At 40.1% G+C, this 18528-nt stretch overlaps 1 protein-coding gene across 2 annotated transcripts in view; it reads right to left on the reverse strand.

Moving 5' to 3' along the window:
• The window catches only part of AOAH (acyloxyacyl hydrolase), a 239194-nt gene that overhangs the window by 61588 nt on the left and 159078 nt on the right, over nucleotides 1–18528 (reverse strand). For both annotated transcript variants that reach the window (XM_056118527.1, XM_056118526.1), the window contains one exon: nucleotides 1439–1521. In XM_056118527.1, the coding sequence (XP_055974502.1) occupies nucleotides 1439–1521 (83 nt within the window). The remainder of the gene's footprint in view (nucleotides 1–1438; nucleotides 1522–18528) is intronic.

The following is an 18528-nucleotide window of genomic DNA, read 5'->3' on the forward strand; positions in this document are numbered from 1 at the left end:
GGTATCTCACTAGTCTCCAAGTTAAAGGATTTTTAGCTGTCATTTTCTAGAATACCTTTTGCACAGCACAGATGTTACACTATATATATATATATTTTTTTTCTCACAGGATAGAGAAAGTGCAGTAAGCTGTGTACCTTGTAGCTACTATGATTTGCAACCAGATTGGTTGAGTTCCTATGCAGAGGTGAAGCAAATCTTTCAGAGATATTCCCATTCAGAGGTCAGTAATTGTATGGGATTCATGTGTGTCTGTCTGAGCTGGAGCGATAGCACAGCGGGTAGGACATTTGCCTTGCAGGGGCTGACCTGGTCGACCTGAGTTCGATTCCTCCGCCCCTCTTGGAGAGCCAGGCAAACTATCAAGAGTATCTAGCCCGAACAGCAAAGCGTGGCAAGATACCTGTGACGAGTTCATATGTCAAACATAGTAACAACACATTTCACAATGTTACTGGGCCCGCTTGAGCAAATTGATGAACAACAGGAGGACAGTGACAGTGACATGTGTGTCTGAGTGAGATCAGTGTTGTCTAAATTCCTATGCAGATAGTATTCGCAGAGTTAGAACTCTGCTCTTGATCTTTCTATGTCTTTGTTTTCTCAGCTGTAACACTGGATATTGTTACAATGCCTCAGTTCTAAGAAACACTTTATGCACTTAATATTGGGTTGAGTGATGTAATTAACATGTACATTATAATTTTTCCTTCATTTTCCCTCACTCACTCTTCAGAGTTACAGCAATCAGTAGTTTCCTGGAATTAAAAAAAATAGTAATAATAGTTGCCTTGTTTTTATTGCTAGGATTAGCTATGATATTTTGCAAAAACTTATTAAAATTTGATAGGATATCAATAAATAACAGCTATTGCTTTATTAATTATAAACCTCTAACTCAGAAATGTGGGCAGCTTGGCACCACAGGTGAGTGAGTGAATGTGCAATGACCTTGACAATGCTTAGCCCTTGTCCCCCCAAAAAAGCCCTCCAACTGAAATCTTTTAACGTCACTGCTCATCTTCTCCTGAAATTCTTTTCTGAAAGAAAGGCAAGAGCTGGAGAGGCCTGGGTAAGGTCTAGATTGATTTTCTTTTCCTGCAAGGAGCTATGCCCACAGCAGATTCTTATCAGTCCTAGATTTTCCTAGTTGTTCCTGGGGTGGCAGCGGTGGAAAGACAGATACCGCCTCTCTCCTGCCACTTCACAGAAGTCACTTGGGATCCCCCTGGCATAGTACTTGCTCTTGTTCTCTGCCATGTATGAAAGACTTTGAGTGCAAGGCTTCTCTCTCAGAAAGGGTAAAGGTGTTGGGATTGGAGAACGTTCATTTCATTCCATGATCCTTGTTATGTAACTATTAGCTTTTGTGGTTCTTGTGAAATAAAATAGATGAGGAGAGGCATGTTGATGAAAGTGCAAGTGGAAAGCTACATACCATTTCTTGCAATATTCTGGTAATCCCTGTGATTGCAGCGGTTTCTTTCCCTTAAGCGTAGATAGATAGACTTTTCTTTAATTCTGAAATAAGAAATAAATATATACTTATACTTAATGTCATGCACGATACAGTAAAAGAAACATGATAAAGTATAAAGAGACATTTTATTTTAATTTTTTAAATGTAATGAATAATAGCTTAGAAAATCAGATCTCTGTAGATATTCTTTCTTTAACAGTCAATGTCATTATGCAAGGACTGGAGCAATAGCACAGCGGGTAGGGCATTTTTCTTGCACACGACCGACCTGGCCAACTGGAGTTCGATTTGTCCGCCCCTCTCGGAGAGCCCAGCAAGCTACCAAGAGAATCTTGCCCGCAAGCCAAAGCCTGGCAAGCTACCCCTGATGTATTCAATATGCCAAACACAGCCACAAGTCTCACAATGCAGACATTTCTGGGGCCACTCGAGCAAATTGATGAACAACAGGGGGGACAGTGCTACAGTGCTAGACATTATGCAATTCTTATAAGAAAACTCTCCTATTATATATATATATATATATTTATATATATATAAATATATATATATATTTGTTTATAGTGTATAACTATAAACATTTATATATATATTTATATATATATATATAAATTTATATATATATATATATTTATATATATATATATTTATATATTTATATATAATGTTATATATATATATGTATATATAAATGTTATATATATATATTTATATATATATATATAACATTTATATATATATTTATATATATATTTATATATATATATTTTTATATATATTTATTTATATATATATTATTTATTATTTATATATATATATTTATATATATATATAAATATATATATATATTTGTTTATAGTGTATAACTATAACTATATTTATATATATATATAAATATATATATATATTTGTTTATAGTGTATAACTATAAACAAAATTGTTTCTTTTATCAGTATGGTAGGATCTGGGCTGGAGACATAGTACAGCAGTTAAAAGACTTGTCTTGCATACAACTGACCCTGGTTTGATCCTTGGCGTTACCAGGTGTGACCCCTGAACACAGAGCAAGGAGTAGCTCTTAAACACAGTCCAGTGTGACCCAACTTTTCCTCCAGCAAAGGTAAGATCATAATATTCTGTGTGTGTGTGTGTGTGTGTGTGTGTGAAGACCTCCAAAATAATCCCTTTCTAGTCTTTTAACAGAGATTTTCTGTCTCTTGAGCAACTTGTTCTCTGCTGATTTTGTTATTTTGAATCTGACTTTGTTCCTTTTCTTCTTTGTGTTGCCATGAAGAAGTAGCAGTCTACTCTTCAAATCCATTTGTCCCTTTTGTCCATTGTCAGTAAAAGTTTTGGTAGGACTCATGACTTTCCAGAATGATGATGGCATCACCTCCAACCTCTCCTGGGCTGTCACTGAACCAAGTTTCAGATAATGAAATGACTGTAAAATTTCCAATGGCAATTTCTGGGAGTGTTTCTTAGAAAACCGCTGAAAACCATCTTAATAAACATTGTTATTTTCAGGCTTTGCTCAGTATTCTTTTTGAATCTGAGAAAACTGATAGGATTTCTTAATGTAATAACAAATCGTCTGCATAATCTCTTAAGGATGGGATTTTTGCTTTATGGTTGAGTTTTGAAATGATTTTTTCCCCTTCTTTCCTTCCTTTTTGTTGTGGGGCTATATTAGGTGCTCAGGGATTACTCGTGGCTATGTGCTCAGGGCTCACTTCTGGCAGTGCCTGGGGTACCAGAAGCAGAGCCTGGATCAGCTGTGTGCAAGGCTAGTGCCCTTCCCATTGTACTGGCTTGATGACACCCTCTCTTTTTCCTTAAAGCAAATATACTCTAGACACAACTAGACTAAAGATGACAGAAACAGTAATCTTGCTCCCTAACATTCTAATTATTTTTAGGAAAAGGGAGTTCTGGTGTTTCTAAATTGCTATATAACGATACTTCTAATGGATTTCTGTCATAGGCAATTGTTTTGTTAAATAGGAGGAATCCTGAAATGATGAATCAAAATCTTGCTAAGCAACAAATAGGAAGGAAGAAATGAATCTCAAAAGCCATCAGAGTTTACATCTCATTGACTGATGTGGCAGATTAAAGATGACTCTCAAGATGAATTCATTATATTTTACATAACTTTAGCTCTTGCCTAGGCTACAATATCTTTTCTTTGTTTGTTATGGGATATACCTGGCAGTGCTCGGGATTTACTTCTGGCTCAGCACTCAGGGATCACTTCTGTGGGGCTCAGAGAACCATATGTGGTGCCAGGAATTGAACCCACTTCAGGTGCTTGCATGACAAGTGCCCTACCCTGAGGTATTATTGCTCCAGCTCAAGACTGCGCTTACTTTGAGCAATAGAATATGGTGGAAGAGACTCTGTCACTTCTGGTCTGGTTTTAAGAAGCCTAACAACTTTACATTCTGGGAGCTCTGATTTATCAAATATGAAATTTAACCTCCCTCCTGGACACATCAAAAGGCTATACAATGGAAGAAACCAAAATGTTCTTCTAAAGGTGAATGGAAAACAAACCACTTATGCAGTGTAATGTTATTCAGGAACAAAGGGAAATGAACAATTAAAACAGAAAAAGACACAGAGAAAACCTTAGTGTATATGGTCAAAGGGAGGAAGTCAATTTGAAAACTATTTACCATGTGACCATACTATGTTAATATTCTGGAAAAGGCAAGATCATGGTTATAGTAAAAAGATCTATGGTTGTCAGAAATTTGGGTTGTTTAAATAGTAAGCTCAGGGTCTTCTTGCATAGTGAAACTGATCTGTTTAATACGACAGTGGCAGATACTTGTAATGTACTTATTAAAACCCATAGAATGGATAACAGAGTGAACACTAATACAAACTATGGATGTAATTTTTTTTATTAGTGAAACACCATGAGGTACAGTTATAGACTTACAATTTTTTTCATTTTATTTATTTATTTAAATTTTTAATAGTGAGACATCATGAGGTACAGTTGCAGACTTACACATTTTTGTGCTTGGGTTTCAGTTATACAATGATCAAGTACCCATCCCTCCACCATTGCCCATCCTCCACCACCACGGGTCCCAGTATCCCTCCCACCCCCATCCCCCCATCCCCCCTGCCTCTGTGGCAGGACATTCCCTTTTGTTCTCTCTCTCTCTCTCTCTCTCTCTCTCTCTCTCTCTCTCTCTCTCTCTCCTTTTGAGTCCTGTGGTTTGCAAGAGAGGCATTGAGTGGCAATCATGTTTGGTCTATAGTCTACTTTCAGCATGCTTCTCCCACCCTGGGAGGATCCTCCCAACACCCTTTATTTGGTGCTCTCTTCTCTATCTGAGCTTCCTTTCCCCCTAGCACGTGTGGCTGGCTTCCAAGTCATGAAGCAAAATTATGGATTTAATTTTTAAGAATATTCTATCAAGAAAGTTATGATCATTTAGAAAAAACTATATATTTTATTTAAGATTATTGTGTCAAAACATGTAGTTGGGACAACTTAGAAATAAATAGAGAAAATTAATAATCAGGGTCAAAATGAAAGGACTGAAGTTATAGCAGGCACTACAGAAATACATGCAATTGCAATGAAGAACTTTATACCACCAAGTTAGAAAATTAAGAGAAATTGATAAATGCTTTTAGCCATACAACTGTAGAAGAGTGATGGACAGATGAACAGATCAATTTACAAGCAAAGAGAATGAAATAGTAATAGAAATCTTTCTTGAGACAAAAATTCAGGATTAGAGTTCTACTAAGCTTTAAAACATGACCTATTACCTGTTTTTCTCAAGGTATTTCAAAAAATTTAAGAAAGGAAATTGTTTTCACTCTTTAAAAGACAAAAATTTGGTGGATTTGGTGGTGCCAAAAGCAGAGACATTACAAAAAGAGGACTACAGGGTTAGAGAGATAGCTCAAAGGACTGAATGCATGAACTGCACAGGGGAGAGCCCTGGTCTGATCTCTGACACCGTATGGTATCCCAAGCACCAAGGGGAGGAACCCTTAGCATAGAGTCAAGAGTTGGCCCAAAGCACCACTGGTTGTGGCCTCAAAGCCAACCCTCCACTGCATCCTAATATCACTGATAAATAGAGATACAAGGGCTATCAATAAAATCATAGTAAATAAGATTCATTGATATGTAAAAGAATCATATCATAACCAAGTGCTATTTATTCCATATTTGCAAAGATGATTCAACATATGTAAATGAATCAATGTGACATAACACATCAATAAAAAGAAAGATGGAAATAATATTAATATATCAATGGATACATATATATATCAAATATTTTCAACAAATTGGAGGTAGAAGGAAAACACCTCGATACAGCAAAGGCCATATACTATAAACCAGCACTGACATGCTTAATGGTGAAAATGGAAAGGTTTTACTCTATAGTCAGGCAAAAACAAGGTTGTCTATCTTTACACAATTATTCAACATTGTATTAGAAGTTCTCATCATAGTAATTAGGCAAGAAAAAGAAATAAAAGGGATAATTCTTTAAAAGAGTAAAATTACTATGATTTTCAGGTGACATAATAATGTACACATACATAATAATGTAGAAAATCCTAATAATTCTACTAAAGATCTATTAAAATAATACACCAATACAATAAAGACACAGGTTAAAAGATCAACAAAGATTCTGTTGTATTTCTACACCAGCAGCAAATCAGAAGAGAAGGAAAATATAGCTTATTTATATGCTCATCAGAAATAAAGTTCATTGCCTACGAATAAATTTGACAAAGAAAGAAAAAAGACTTTTACATTAAAAACTACATCACAGTTAAAGGAAATAGAAAAAGAGTCAAGGTGATGGGAAGGTATTCCATACTCATTGATTGCTAGAATTTAACATTGCTAAAATGGCCAAACTGCCCAAAGAATTATAAAGATTCAGTCAAATCTTTATCAAAATTCCGATGTCATTCTTTGAGGAAATGTATAAACATTACTGAAATTCCTATGGAATCACAAAGATCCCAAGTAGTAAAAAACAATACTGACATAAAAGAATAACGGAGCATCATGTCATTTCCCCCAAATTGAAACTATATCACAAAGTTATTATAACCCAAAAAGCATGGCATTGGAATAAAATTGATACACAAATCAATGGAATAGAATTGAGATGCCAGAAATAGATCCTCACACATATAAACAGTAAATTTATGGCATTAGAACAAAGAGCATAGAATTTGGAAAGGAATGTCTCTTCACTGAAGAGAATAAAATATCCAAAAGAATGAATCTGGCTCACTTTCTGACACCAGGCACAAAATCTATCTCAAATGGATTAAACATGTAGGTGTTAGGCTGGAAATCATAAAATACAATGAAGAAACCACAGACAAAACACTCCAAGATAATGACTTCAGTGATGCCTTTGGGGAGTCTACTCTAATAGCAAGACAGACAAAAGTAAACAATGTTTGAAACTAAAAGACTGCACAGCAAAACAATCTGTCATTAAAACAAAGAGAAAGCCTACTGAGTGGGAGAAACTTTTTTCACATTATACAACTAACAAAGGGCTAATTTTTATGATTTATAAGGAACTCTCAAAATAAAATACCCAAAATCTGAATTAGGGACTCCACTAAGGAGACATACATTTGGCTTGAACAAGCACTTGAAAAAAATGCATCATTATTTGGAAACTGCAAACTGCAAGTATAATGTGGTATCCCTTCACACCTGAGAGAATGGCTCATTCTTATGAGTTCAGAAACAAGCATTGATAGGGTGCAGAAGAAAAGGAGCCATAACTTCTATACTATTCTCCCAATCCCCATATGTGGAATTTGGGGAACAAAGGAAACAAAGTCAAGTAGAAACCAACATCAGTGCTCTCTTCACAGAATGGAAGTTACCAAGGCATGCATGTGGGAGAATGTGCATGTGGAGGGTGTGCATGTGAGGAAGTATGTATGTGGGGAAGTGCACACATGAGGAAGTGTGTACATGGGGAGTGTGTCCATGGGGAGTGTGTAGGTGGGGAAGTGTGGATATGGGAAGTGTGAGTGTGGGGTGAAAGTTTGGTGGGGCATGGAGTGAGGTGTTGGGGTATGTCACTTTAGTGGTGGTACATATGATAAACATACATTTTAAAAAGAAATAAAATTGTGCCCCAAAACATACATGGTCTTATAAAATGATGCTGCCTCAATAAAAAATTTAAAAAAACACCAATATATCTATATTGCCACTTTAGTCTAACAAATGTACCACACTAATGCAAGATGTAACTAATAAGGGAAATTTACGAGGAGATAAAGGACTACAAAAAACCTCTACTTTTTAACAAAATAGGAGACTAACACCCAAGAGTGACTGAGATTAGTACCAGGAATTTTGCTCCATGGCTTGGAGGCCAGCCACACATGCTAGGAGAAAAGGGAGCTTGGATAGAGAAGGGAGCACGAAAGAAAGGGTGTTGGGAGGATCCTCCCAGGATGGGAGAAGCATGCTGAAAGTAGACTATAGACCAAACATGATTGTCACCCATTTCCTCTTTTGCAAACCACAACACCCAATAAGAGAGAGAACAAAAGGGAATGCCCTGCCACAGACGCAGGGTGGGTGAGATAGGGGGGATTGGGGGTGGGAGGGATACTGGGACCCGTGGTGGTGGAAAATGGGTGCTGGTGGAGGGATAGGTACTTGATCATTTTATAACTGAAACCCAAGCACAACTGTACCTCATGATGTTTCACTAATAAAAATTTTTTAAAAACCCTCTACTTTTTATTTAGTTTTTGAGATAAGCCCAGACAACCTGGAAATCAAAGTCCATTTTTATTTACAGAAAGGAATAGGGCTCAGCTCACACACGCCCTTTGCTGCCGCATTCTGGGCCACACTCCTGTAAGACTGTCGAGTTTGGTGCAAGCACTCTAGTTTGAGTAATTATGGATGTTACCTGGAGAGCAAGATTCCTGACCCTCCAACTGTGAGACATAATAATGGTTGTTGTTTCAAACCACTCAGACTTGTTATGTCACCAAAGGCAACAAGACAAGATTGTTATAAAATTCTGGACTTAAAACAGTTTTCCCTTAGAAGTTTGGAGAAATGGATTTGTTGGCTCCTAACCCCACACTTCAGTCTTCAGTCTTGAGTCTGTCAGAGCATCATGCTACGTCTGTTTTCAACGCTGCAGTGCCTGGCTGAGAGGGAGTCTCTTTGTCACTAGCATTAGACCTTTGATAAGCCTCTTCACCTGGGGATTATGAGATGTCTTTGTACTATTCATAATCTGTTTTCTTTTTTCATAGAATTCCTATTATTTCCATTTTGGGCGACTTGGATCTGTATGTTTTGTTTATTTTGTTTGGGAGCCATGTGGGCAGTGCTCAGAGCTTTTCTCTAGCTCTGGGCTCAGGGATCACTTATGGCGGTGCTTGGGGCACCATATGAGTGCTGGGGATCAAAGCCGGGCCCGCGGTGTGAAAGGCATACTGCTTTAAGCGTAGATTCTCAAAACCAAGTTAAGGAAAAGTCAGCACCCTCCTGTGGAGTTGGGAAGGACCTAAGAGCTGTTTCTTGAGCAACCGTCTAGACCACGCTTCAGTGGGTAGCCTCACCCGCATTTCCAGAGCCAGCTTTCTTAGCCAAAGACCAGTCTTTGGGGCAGGGTGGGTTGCAGTGTAAATCAGGCAGCACTTCTCCGAATTTCCTCCGACCAATTTGGGATGCATTTTCCCTGAATGTCCCTCCCCAGATAGGTAGCACCTGTCCTGCTTACTGGCTTCCAATATTTCATGAGGGTTGGTTCTTCCTGCTCTCTTTGTCCTTGTGGACAAATTTATTCACTGACATTTCTGTGGGTTTTCTCAAGGGAAAGAAGTGAATGTTTCATTCAATCTGCTCTCTGAAATGAATACTTGATATATTGCATTATTTATGCCCTTTGCTTAACGATTTTATTATATTTTGGAAAAGCAGATGGAAAATGGACATTAGACCTGAGTTCAATGCTAAAATAATTTCACGGTCAATAAAGAGAGGTTATTTTCTTTTGGGAAAGTAATTGTTACCAATATTCAGCCATAAATGTATTTTTGATAATTCTAAAAATGGAATTTATGTACCGAAATATTGTTTTGCTTATGATCTGTTCATGGAGAGTAAATAGTGAAGATACTGACGTAGTTTTTTGTACCTTTCATTACAAGGATCTAGAAATCTTTACCAATAGATACCTAATTTAAAAAAAATTTTCTTTTTTACAGAAAGGATAGCTAGGACTTGGGGATTAAGGTTATACTATGTACTGGGAAATATTTTTCATTATCAGAGATACAGTTATCACTTATATCTGTATCAGATTCAGTAGTTCTCTTGCAAATTCTGGGAACTGACTTTCTCATTGCATGCTTAGGATTTCTGAGAAGAAAAAGGGATCAGTACCATAATTTGAGAAGCCCCTAATGCGATATTTGACATGGCAACAAATCAAGAAGAATTCTTACTGAAAAGCCATCTACATGCAGGGTGTTTGACCCTCAGTGGGTCGGATAGCGAAGGGTACGTACACGGTCAGATTCAGCAGGGTTGATTTCAAATCTCCCCCTCCTCCATCCCTACCCGGATTCATGATTCCCCATTTGATCTTTGTTGCTCCTTTGTTCTCCTCTTGGACGTCAAACCCAAGTCCAATGGACTTGCATAAGAGGCAGTCGCTTCAGCATTGCCTTTTGAGGGGTCAGGGTGAGGAATAATTGAAAATCCCCCCCTTCATTGTCCCGAAGGTGTCAAAGGTACTCTTGGCTTCAACAGCAGGAGCCCATTTTGAAAGGACATACTAGTAACTTGTCCTCTTTATCGGCGCCATCTTCTGGAAGGCATAGAAAGTGCAGTCATTTGAGAGCTGTAGCACTGTAGCACTGTCCTCCCATTGTTCATGGATTTGCTCTAGCAGGCGCCAGTATCCTCTCCATTGTGAGACTTGTTGTTACTGTTTTTGGCATATTGAATAGGACATGGGGAGCTTGCCAGGCTCTGCCGTGTAGGCGGGATACTCTTGGTAGCTTGCGGGGCTCTCCGGGAGGGACGAAGGAATCGAACCCGGGTGGGTCACGTGCAAGGCAAATGTCCTACCTGATGGTCTAATTTAGATTTCTACCACTAAAATTCAGTTGGAGGAGATGGGGTGGGAGTGGTGGGAGGGATCCTTGGCTCATTGGTGGTGAAGAATGGGCACTGGTGGAGGGATGGGTACTCAATCATTGTATGACTGAAATTCAAACATGAAAGTTTGTAAGCATGTAACTGTACCTCACAGTGCTTCACTAATAAAAAAATAAAAAATAAAATTCAACTGGAGAGAGAGACAGAGACAGACAGAGACAGAGATAGAAGAGAGAGAGAAAGAGAGAGAGAGGGGCTGGCGGAGAGGGGTGGCTGGGGTCATTGGTGGTGGGAAATGTATGCTGGTTGGTGGAGGGATGGGTGTTGGATCATTGTATGACTGAAACCCCACCAAGAACAGCTTTGTAATTGAGTATCTCAATTAAAAAATAAAAATAAAATAGGCTTCTAGAAAGTCATAGAAGAGTTTCAATTGTATGGTGATAGATGGAATTAGATTTTTGGCGGAGGGTTCTTAAACAGCAATCAAAGTTCTGGGCATATTTGGCTTTGGTAGTGCTATGGGCTTTGGGGCCACCTTTGTGATGCTTGGGGCCACTGCACTCCAGTCCTCTGAGCTTTCTCCCCGAGCTGTCTAAATACTCAAATTAGATGTTTTTGTGCTGAACAAAATGAGTGTATACACATACTGTTGCCTACATAATACTGTCAGTCAATATCACTTCAATAAAAAATGTCAAAGGTGGAAAATCACCCCCAACAAAACAATGCTCAGACAAAGGATTGCTGGTTGCTTTCCCTAGTGGGTCAGACTGGTCAGAACTCCCACCTGAAAGCCTGCTAATGATGCCATCTTCCTCCTTGCTTAGAAAGAAAAATAAAGCAGAGGAAAGAGTAAAATTAAGACTAGTCATTACGAGTAGTGCAGACAAATTCAAGGGACTTATTTAAAACTGAAAAAACTATCATCTCCTATATTAACATAAAGCAGAACCAGCCAAAGCTTACCAAATCATTGTGTTAAGGTGGAAATAAATAAGTGAGATATTACTCAAGCCACAATGATGTCTCAAGTCTCACTGGGGCTTTTGAAGCTATTTCTCTCCATAAGTACAGGTAAATTTGGTATAAATATTAAGACCCTGTGAAATTGAGACTTGGGGATAAATCCTTCTCTATCTCTGTCTCTCTGTCTATTACTCTCTCTCTCTCTCTCTCTCTCTGTCTGTCTCTCTCTCGCACACACACACATTCACTGTGTGTGCACTCTATGGTTTGGAAAGGCAGCGATAGGGTCAGTTAGAGATAAATGTAACATTTGATGTGAAAGGTTGGGGCAGGGGAGTTGATCAGGATAAAATTGGGTAAGTGAAAGACTAGACAGGCTTTATCCATAGACCACTACTGCTAGGAAGTTTTCAGAAAAGGGCATGATAGGTTTTTTTTTTTCCTCTGATGTGGATCGAGGTCAAGCCAGTATGTGGCCAGGGAGATGGATTAAAGAACTTTAAAATTTCCTTCTGGTCCTTTGATATTAGCTCTACCCCAGAGCCCTGTGTAACCCTTAATTCAGTACAATACAGAACTAAATTCCAACCTCAGAGAGAGATAAACACGCAGAAAAAGACTTGTTGTGTATTCAGAGACAGCAGCAGTGGACTAATTATGCAGGGGTGCAGGCAGGGCTGAGGGTACCTATAGACGAGGTCCTGGAGTTCAGACTTAAAAAGATTAACAAGACAGCATGACAGATTTTGAATTTGGAGCAGCAAAATAGCACAGGGAAATAGACTTCATGGGCACTGCGCTCCATAATTCATGAGCTGTTGCACGCAGACAGGGCTTCTTCCCTGGTAAACCAACCGCCCACTAAGATCCCTGTCTCTGTCATTCTCCGGGCTGGCAGCAGTTATAACTCTCTCCATCCCGCCTTTTCTCAGCCCCAGATCTGATTCTAGCCGCTGTGTCAGGGAAACATTCAAGTCATTAAACGCGTGGAAGGCTGTGAATACTTATAAAACTGAAAAGATCCTGTGTGATGCAGAAGATGATGATTTTAATAATCTAAACAGCATTTCTCAAAGAAGGCTCTGAGAAAGTCATTTCTTGAGATATATATTTCTCATAAAGCACACACAATTCTGCATAGTTCTGTGGTCAAATAGATTTAGGAAATGTTCCATATTATGCCTTGGAGATATACAAAGCTTTTGGTTTATTAAAGGCTCTAAGTCTTCCACTGAATAAACTTGGTTCCCTTTATTTTAGATAGCATTTTTTGAAACACATTTGACTTAACAATCTTTTAAAAATGGTATAATATCCTTTTATATCTTGTGAAACGAGTGTTTCATGGAACAGTTTTAGAAGAATATTGATGCTTTATCTCCGTGATTTGTATTGAAGCAGTAAGATGGCCTGAAAGCTCAGGTTCAGTTGTTTACAGAATTTTACTAGAGAAACTAGAGATTGTTCACTTATGCTGATCAATATCAATTGCATATTTATATCATTATGGACCAAAAAAATCACATTAAAGCTTGGTTTCATCTACTATTGACCAAATTCAGTTTCCAAAGATTTTATTCAATCTACCTATAATTATATTTTAAATTAATTTTCTTCAGTTTGATGATTGTGTGGTTATTTTAATTATTGTGATGAATGTTTCTAATTTATTACAGAATGTTTATCGTGGGATTTCTAAGTCCAAAGGCTTAAGTTATACTGATTTATTTTTATTCTTATTACATCTTGTAGCTGCAGATTCAATCATGATCTTCATGTGCCTTTTCCCTCATTTCTAGAGTTTCCCCTGAAATGATAGTTCCTGATGATTTGATCTGATTTACATGATCTAAAAAGGGCAGTGGAGGGAGGTTTGTAGGTTGCAGAGCTGCCACTGTGCAGATCAATGCTGTCTTCTTGGAGACCTCTCATGGGACCGTGTAGCTTGCTGGGTCTAGGAACCAACTGAAGCGGAGTCTGGGTCCTGCTCTGGAAATGCCCAGTCTTGGCTTGAAGGGGCTTGAGTGGGGAGGCACTGAGTAAACTGTTAGGATGAGTGAGATGACATTGGCATCAAAGAGCATCCCGGTACTCGGGAGAGAATTTCTCAGTAGTAGGGTTAATCCTAAAGGACCTAGCTTGAGTGGTGGCTGCTATAGCATGTGGGGGTACCTGATTGGGGAAAGAGGAAAGTACATACCTATGAAAAGATGCTCAAACTCACTCGTAATCAAGGGGTTACACATAAAAGCAACAATAAAATATTGCTGTTACCTAGGGAGCAATCAAGATGGTGACGAATATCCCATACTGCCAAGCAAGTGTGGGGAAAGTAGTCTCATATACTAATTTTACTGGAGTACAAATAAGGAATGGAACCCTGCTGGAGGGACTTTAAAAATTGTAAAGTATATACATTCTGATTCAGCCGTTGTTCTCCTAAGGAAATTCCCGCATGCATCTATGAAAAGACACTGAGGCATCATCACTGCCTTACTGTTGGGACAGCTGACTGACTGGAGGATGACTCCATGATCTTTTCATAAGAAAATGGAACAACCACACTATGAGATGCTGCGCAGAACTGAACAAAAATGGAAGTGGCTTCAAGAAGTATAGTTAAGGCACAGCAGCAATTTATAGCATATTTCAAATGGTGCCGTTTATGGGAGAATTCCTTCAGTACATCTATTACTTTTTGTATAAATGCATGGAAGGGTCTGGACAAAATCACTCTAAATCAACAGTAAGTATATATTCTGGGAAGAGAATAAAATTGGGGGTGATTTTGGTCTTTTATTTTGCATACCTTAATTTTTTGTGAAAAGAAAATATACTTGTGGCTTAAATAATTAAAAAAATTTTTTAAATGCACAACAAATGGAGAGATGTGGCAGGTGGGAAGAAGAGCAGAAAGAAGAGTTTTGGAATTGGAGCTCTGGGATCTACAGATGGTTTTTCCAGCTGAGACAGCACCCTCACTGCATTCCATCTTGTCTTCCTTCTCAGACTTTGCTTCTTCTTTCATCTACTCCCTTCTCCTCTGCAATCATGCTAGAGAGTTTCTCACCCAAAAACATCCCCCAACCTAGTCATTGCTTCTTGCCAACCATCACCCATTTCTCGACACCCCTTATAGTAAAATTTACAAAAAAGAGTTGTATGTAATTGCTTCTCTCTCCTCCCTCACTCTCCATTCCACTCCCTCTGGCCAGGCTCCTGTTCTCTCCTCTCTAGGAGGGTCCATCAGATTCTCTCCTCACTGGGAAGGTCTATCAGGTTCTCCCCCCCCCCCCCCAGCACTGGCCCAGGTGCACCTCCTCTACTAGCAACAGACCACTGGCCTCTTTTTTTTTTTTTGCTTTTTGGGTCACACCAGCAATGCTCAGGGGTAACTCCTAGTTTTGCACTCAGGAATTACTCCTGGTAATGCTTGGGGGACCATATGGGATGCGGGGATCGAACCCAGGTAGGCCGCATGCAAGGTAAACGTCCTACCCCCTGTACTATTGCTCCGGCCCCCAACCACTGGCCTCTTTTGGTTTTGGAAAAAATAGTCACTCTCCCTCTCAGACACTAAATTCTCCCGATTTCCTTTCCACTTGGAAGGTTGTTCCTTCTTGATCATCTCTTTCCAAGCTCTGAAGTGCTGGTATCCTGCAGCCTCTGTCCTCAACCTAATTTATTATTTTTTTAGGGGACATTTTTTTTCTTCTTAAATTTATTTATTGAATCACTGTGGGAAAAGTTACTAAGCTTTCAGGTTTATCTAGATCATACAATGATCAAACACCTTTCCCTTCACCAGTACTCAGTTTTCACCACCAAGAACCCCAATATACTCCCCTCCCACCCCTCCCAATGCCTGTGAGGCAGATGATTTCTACTTAACTCTTCTCTACATTGATTACATTCATTATTTCAACAGAAGATGCACCATTATTGTTTAGAATTCCACCCCCCCCAACAATCAGAATTGCTGAAAAGGCATTGTGAAATACTTGTTTTCTATAGCTGGTTATGAGAATTATATGTCACATGGCCGCGATTTTAGATTTTTGCGAAGAGTCAGATAATTATGAGATTGGTTTCTGTGCATCTGGTATTATGGCTGTGCTGGAGAGCCACTTGTGGGGGCTCAGTACTCGTGACCTCAGTAGGGCGTGAAAGACGAGCTGGTACCTCCCCCCCTTCCCATGAGACTGCAGTTGCCCCATCCCCGCCAGCTCATACCTGGCTTTCCTATAAGCGCTGAGGCGGCGGCCATCTTGCTGCAGGGGGTGGAGGGGAAAGGTGGAAGGGAGCAACACCCTTGCCATCCCAGGGAGGCATGGCGCCATAGATTAATGCATGGACCATTCACTTTTCTGCTGCAAGCTGTCGGATTCTGGATTAAGTCCTTTTGCCTCTGGTGCCATGGCTGTGCCAGAGAACTGCTCGTGGGGGGCAACTTGTGACCTTGGTAGGGTATGAAGGATGAGCTGGTACCACCCCCCTTCCCATGAGACTGCAGTTGCCCCATCACCGCTGGCTCATACCTGACTCTTCAATAAGCTCTGAGGCGGTGGCCACCTTGTATGTGGTCCAGATGTATTTCTGCCAAAAGCCGTTGGGTTTCGAGATTTGTTTCCGAGTCTCTGGGATCATGGCCATTAATCAGCTTGATCAGGAGCCAGAGAGACCGTTTGTAGGTGGCAAGTCGGGGTCTTGCTGGGATGGGGAGGAAATGGCCAGTTCCACCCCCATCTGGTGAGGTCCCGTGTATCTCATCACTGCAGGCCCAAACCTGACTGTCCAGTGATCTCTGGTGGATGGCGGTTACCAGGCCGCCGGGAGGAACAGGCCAAGGCACGAAACTTATTCCCACCTGGAGTGGCCCAGTGCCAGTAACCTACTGCAGGAACAGGACGCATTTCTGCAAAAGCCTTTGGGTTCCGAGATTCGTTTCTGAGTCTCTGGGATCATGGCCGTTAAGCAGTTCCATCAGGAACCAGAGAGGCCATGCCTCCAATTATACAGCTGAGCCGGAGATGGTTTGTGGATGTGTCTCCCATATACCTAACTTTTGGCCATTTACTTTCTTGGTAAACTCTGCTCCAAGTTTTTGGGGTCTGGCCAAAGGCACAGCAACAATTTTGGGGTATCTGAAAGTCTGACGGTGCCATCAGGCTGCTGATGCACTCGCCTCACAGGTACAGGTTGACCTGCTGGTGGCACCATACCTCCTAACCTAATTTATTTCTTTTATACTCACTTCCTGGACACAAAGATTTGCCTCACTCCCTTCTCTTTCTTCACTCATCTCTTTCTTTCTCTCATAAGTTAGGAATTTAAACTTAGAAAATTGAAAGAATTTTTTAAAAATCATTTTAAAAATAATTTTCATTTTAGTGACAGTCAGTGTTGGCATGGATGGGGCAAAATGCATTGCTCATAGGAATGTTATATGGCTCAACCTCCTTCCTCCCCACCCCTTTATCTCTTATTTAAAATAGAATCACCATAAGATGCATTGTTGGGGGTATGGTGCTGCCAGCAGGTCAATCTATACCTGTGAGGCAAGTGCATCAGCAGCCTTCAGACAGAATATCCCCAAATTGCTGCTGTTCCTTTGGCCAGACCCCAACAACTTGGGGCCAAATTTATCAAGAGAGTAAATGGCCAAAAGTTAGGTATGTGGGAGACACACCCACAAACCACCTCCAGCTCAGCTACATAATTGGAGGCAAGGCCTCTCTGGTTCCTGATCAAACTGTTTAATGGCCATGATGCCAGAGACTCAGAAACAAATTTCAGAACCCAGCAGGTTTTGGTAGAAATCCCTCCAGATATAATTGTTAAAATTTCAGAATTCCAAAATTGCTTGGCCACTATTGCAGCCACATGATATCATATATTATTCATAACCAGCAATAGAAAACAAATTGTGTATGGTTGCCTTTTCAGCATATCTGTGTTTTGGGGTAAAATCCCAAATAATAATGATGGGTCTGGTGTCGAAATATTGAATGTAATCAAAGTATAAAGAGAGTAATGTGGAAATCAGGTGCCCCACAGGGAGGGGGAGGGTGTGGGGTATACTGGGGTTTTTGGTGACGGCAAATGGGCACTGGTGAAGAGACGGGTGTTTCATCATTGTATGACCGAAACTTAAACCCAAAAGCTCTGTAACTGCTCTCACGGTAATTCAATAAATAAATTTATCACTGTCACTATCACTGTCCTCCCACTGTTCATTGATTTGCTCAAGTGGGCCCAGTTACATTGTAAGACTTGTTACTGTGTTTGGCATATCGAATATGTCACGGGTAGTTTGCCAGGTTTTGCTGTGCGGGCGAAATACTCTCGGTAGCTTGCCGGGCTCTCTGAGAGAGGCGAAGGAATTGAACTCGGGTTGGCTGTGTCGGCTGCATGCAGGCAAATGCCCTACCTGCTGTGCTGTCACTCCAGCCCATTTTTATAAAAAAGAAAAAAAAAGTAAGGTGGAGTTTATGCCCAATTATATCAGCCTAATCAATGGCTGAATAATTAGCAATACTCCTAAATTTAAAAAAAAGATGCATTGTTACCAAGTTGTCATGATTGGCTTGCAGTCATACAATGTTCCATCACTGGTCTCTTCACCAATGCTCATCTCCCATCATCAATGTCCCCAGTTCCCGCCCCCCCCCCCCCCGCCCCATCTTTCCTTTTGGGTATTATGGTTTGCAGTACAGGTAATGACAGATTTAATGTATATCTCTTTACCACCTTTCAGCACTCACTTCTTGTCCAGAGTGATCAATTCCTCCCATCATTGTCATAGTGGTCTATTCTCTGTCCTACCTGCCCTCCCTCTCCTCACTGTGGCAGGCTTCCAAACACGGACTAGTCCTCCTGGTTCTTGTTTCTACTCCCTCAGTCAACCCTT

This window comes from Sorex fumeus, unplaced genomic scaffold (assembly GCF_029834395.1).
Source record: "Sorex fumeus unplaced genomic scaffold, SorFum_2.1 ptg000037l, whole genome shotgun sequence".
In the NCBI taxonomy this organism is placed as follows: Eukaryota; Metazoa; Chordata; class Mammalia; order Eulipotyphla; family Soricidae; genus Sorex; species Sorex fumeus.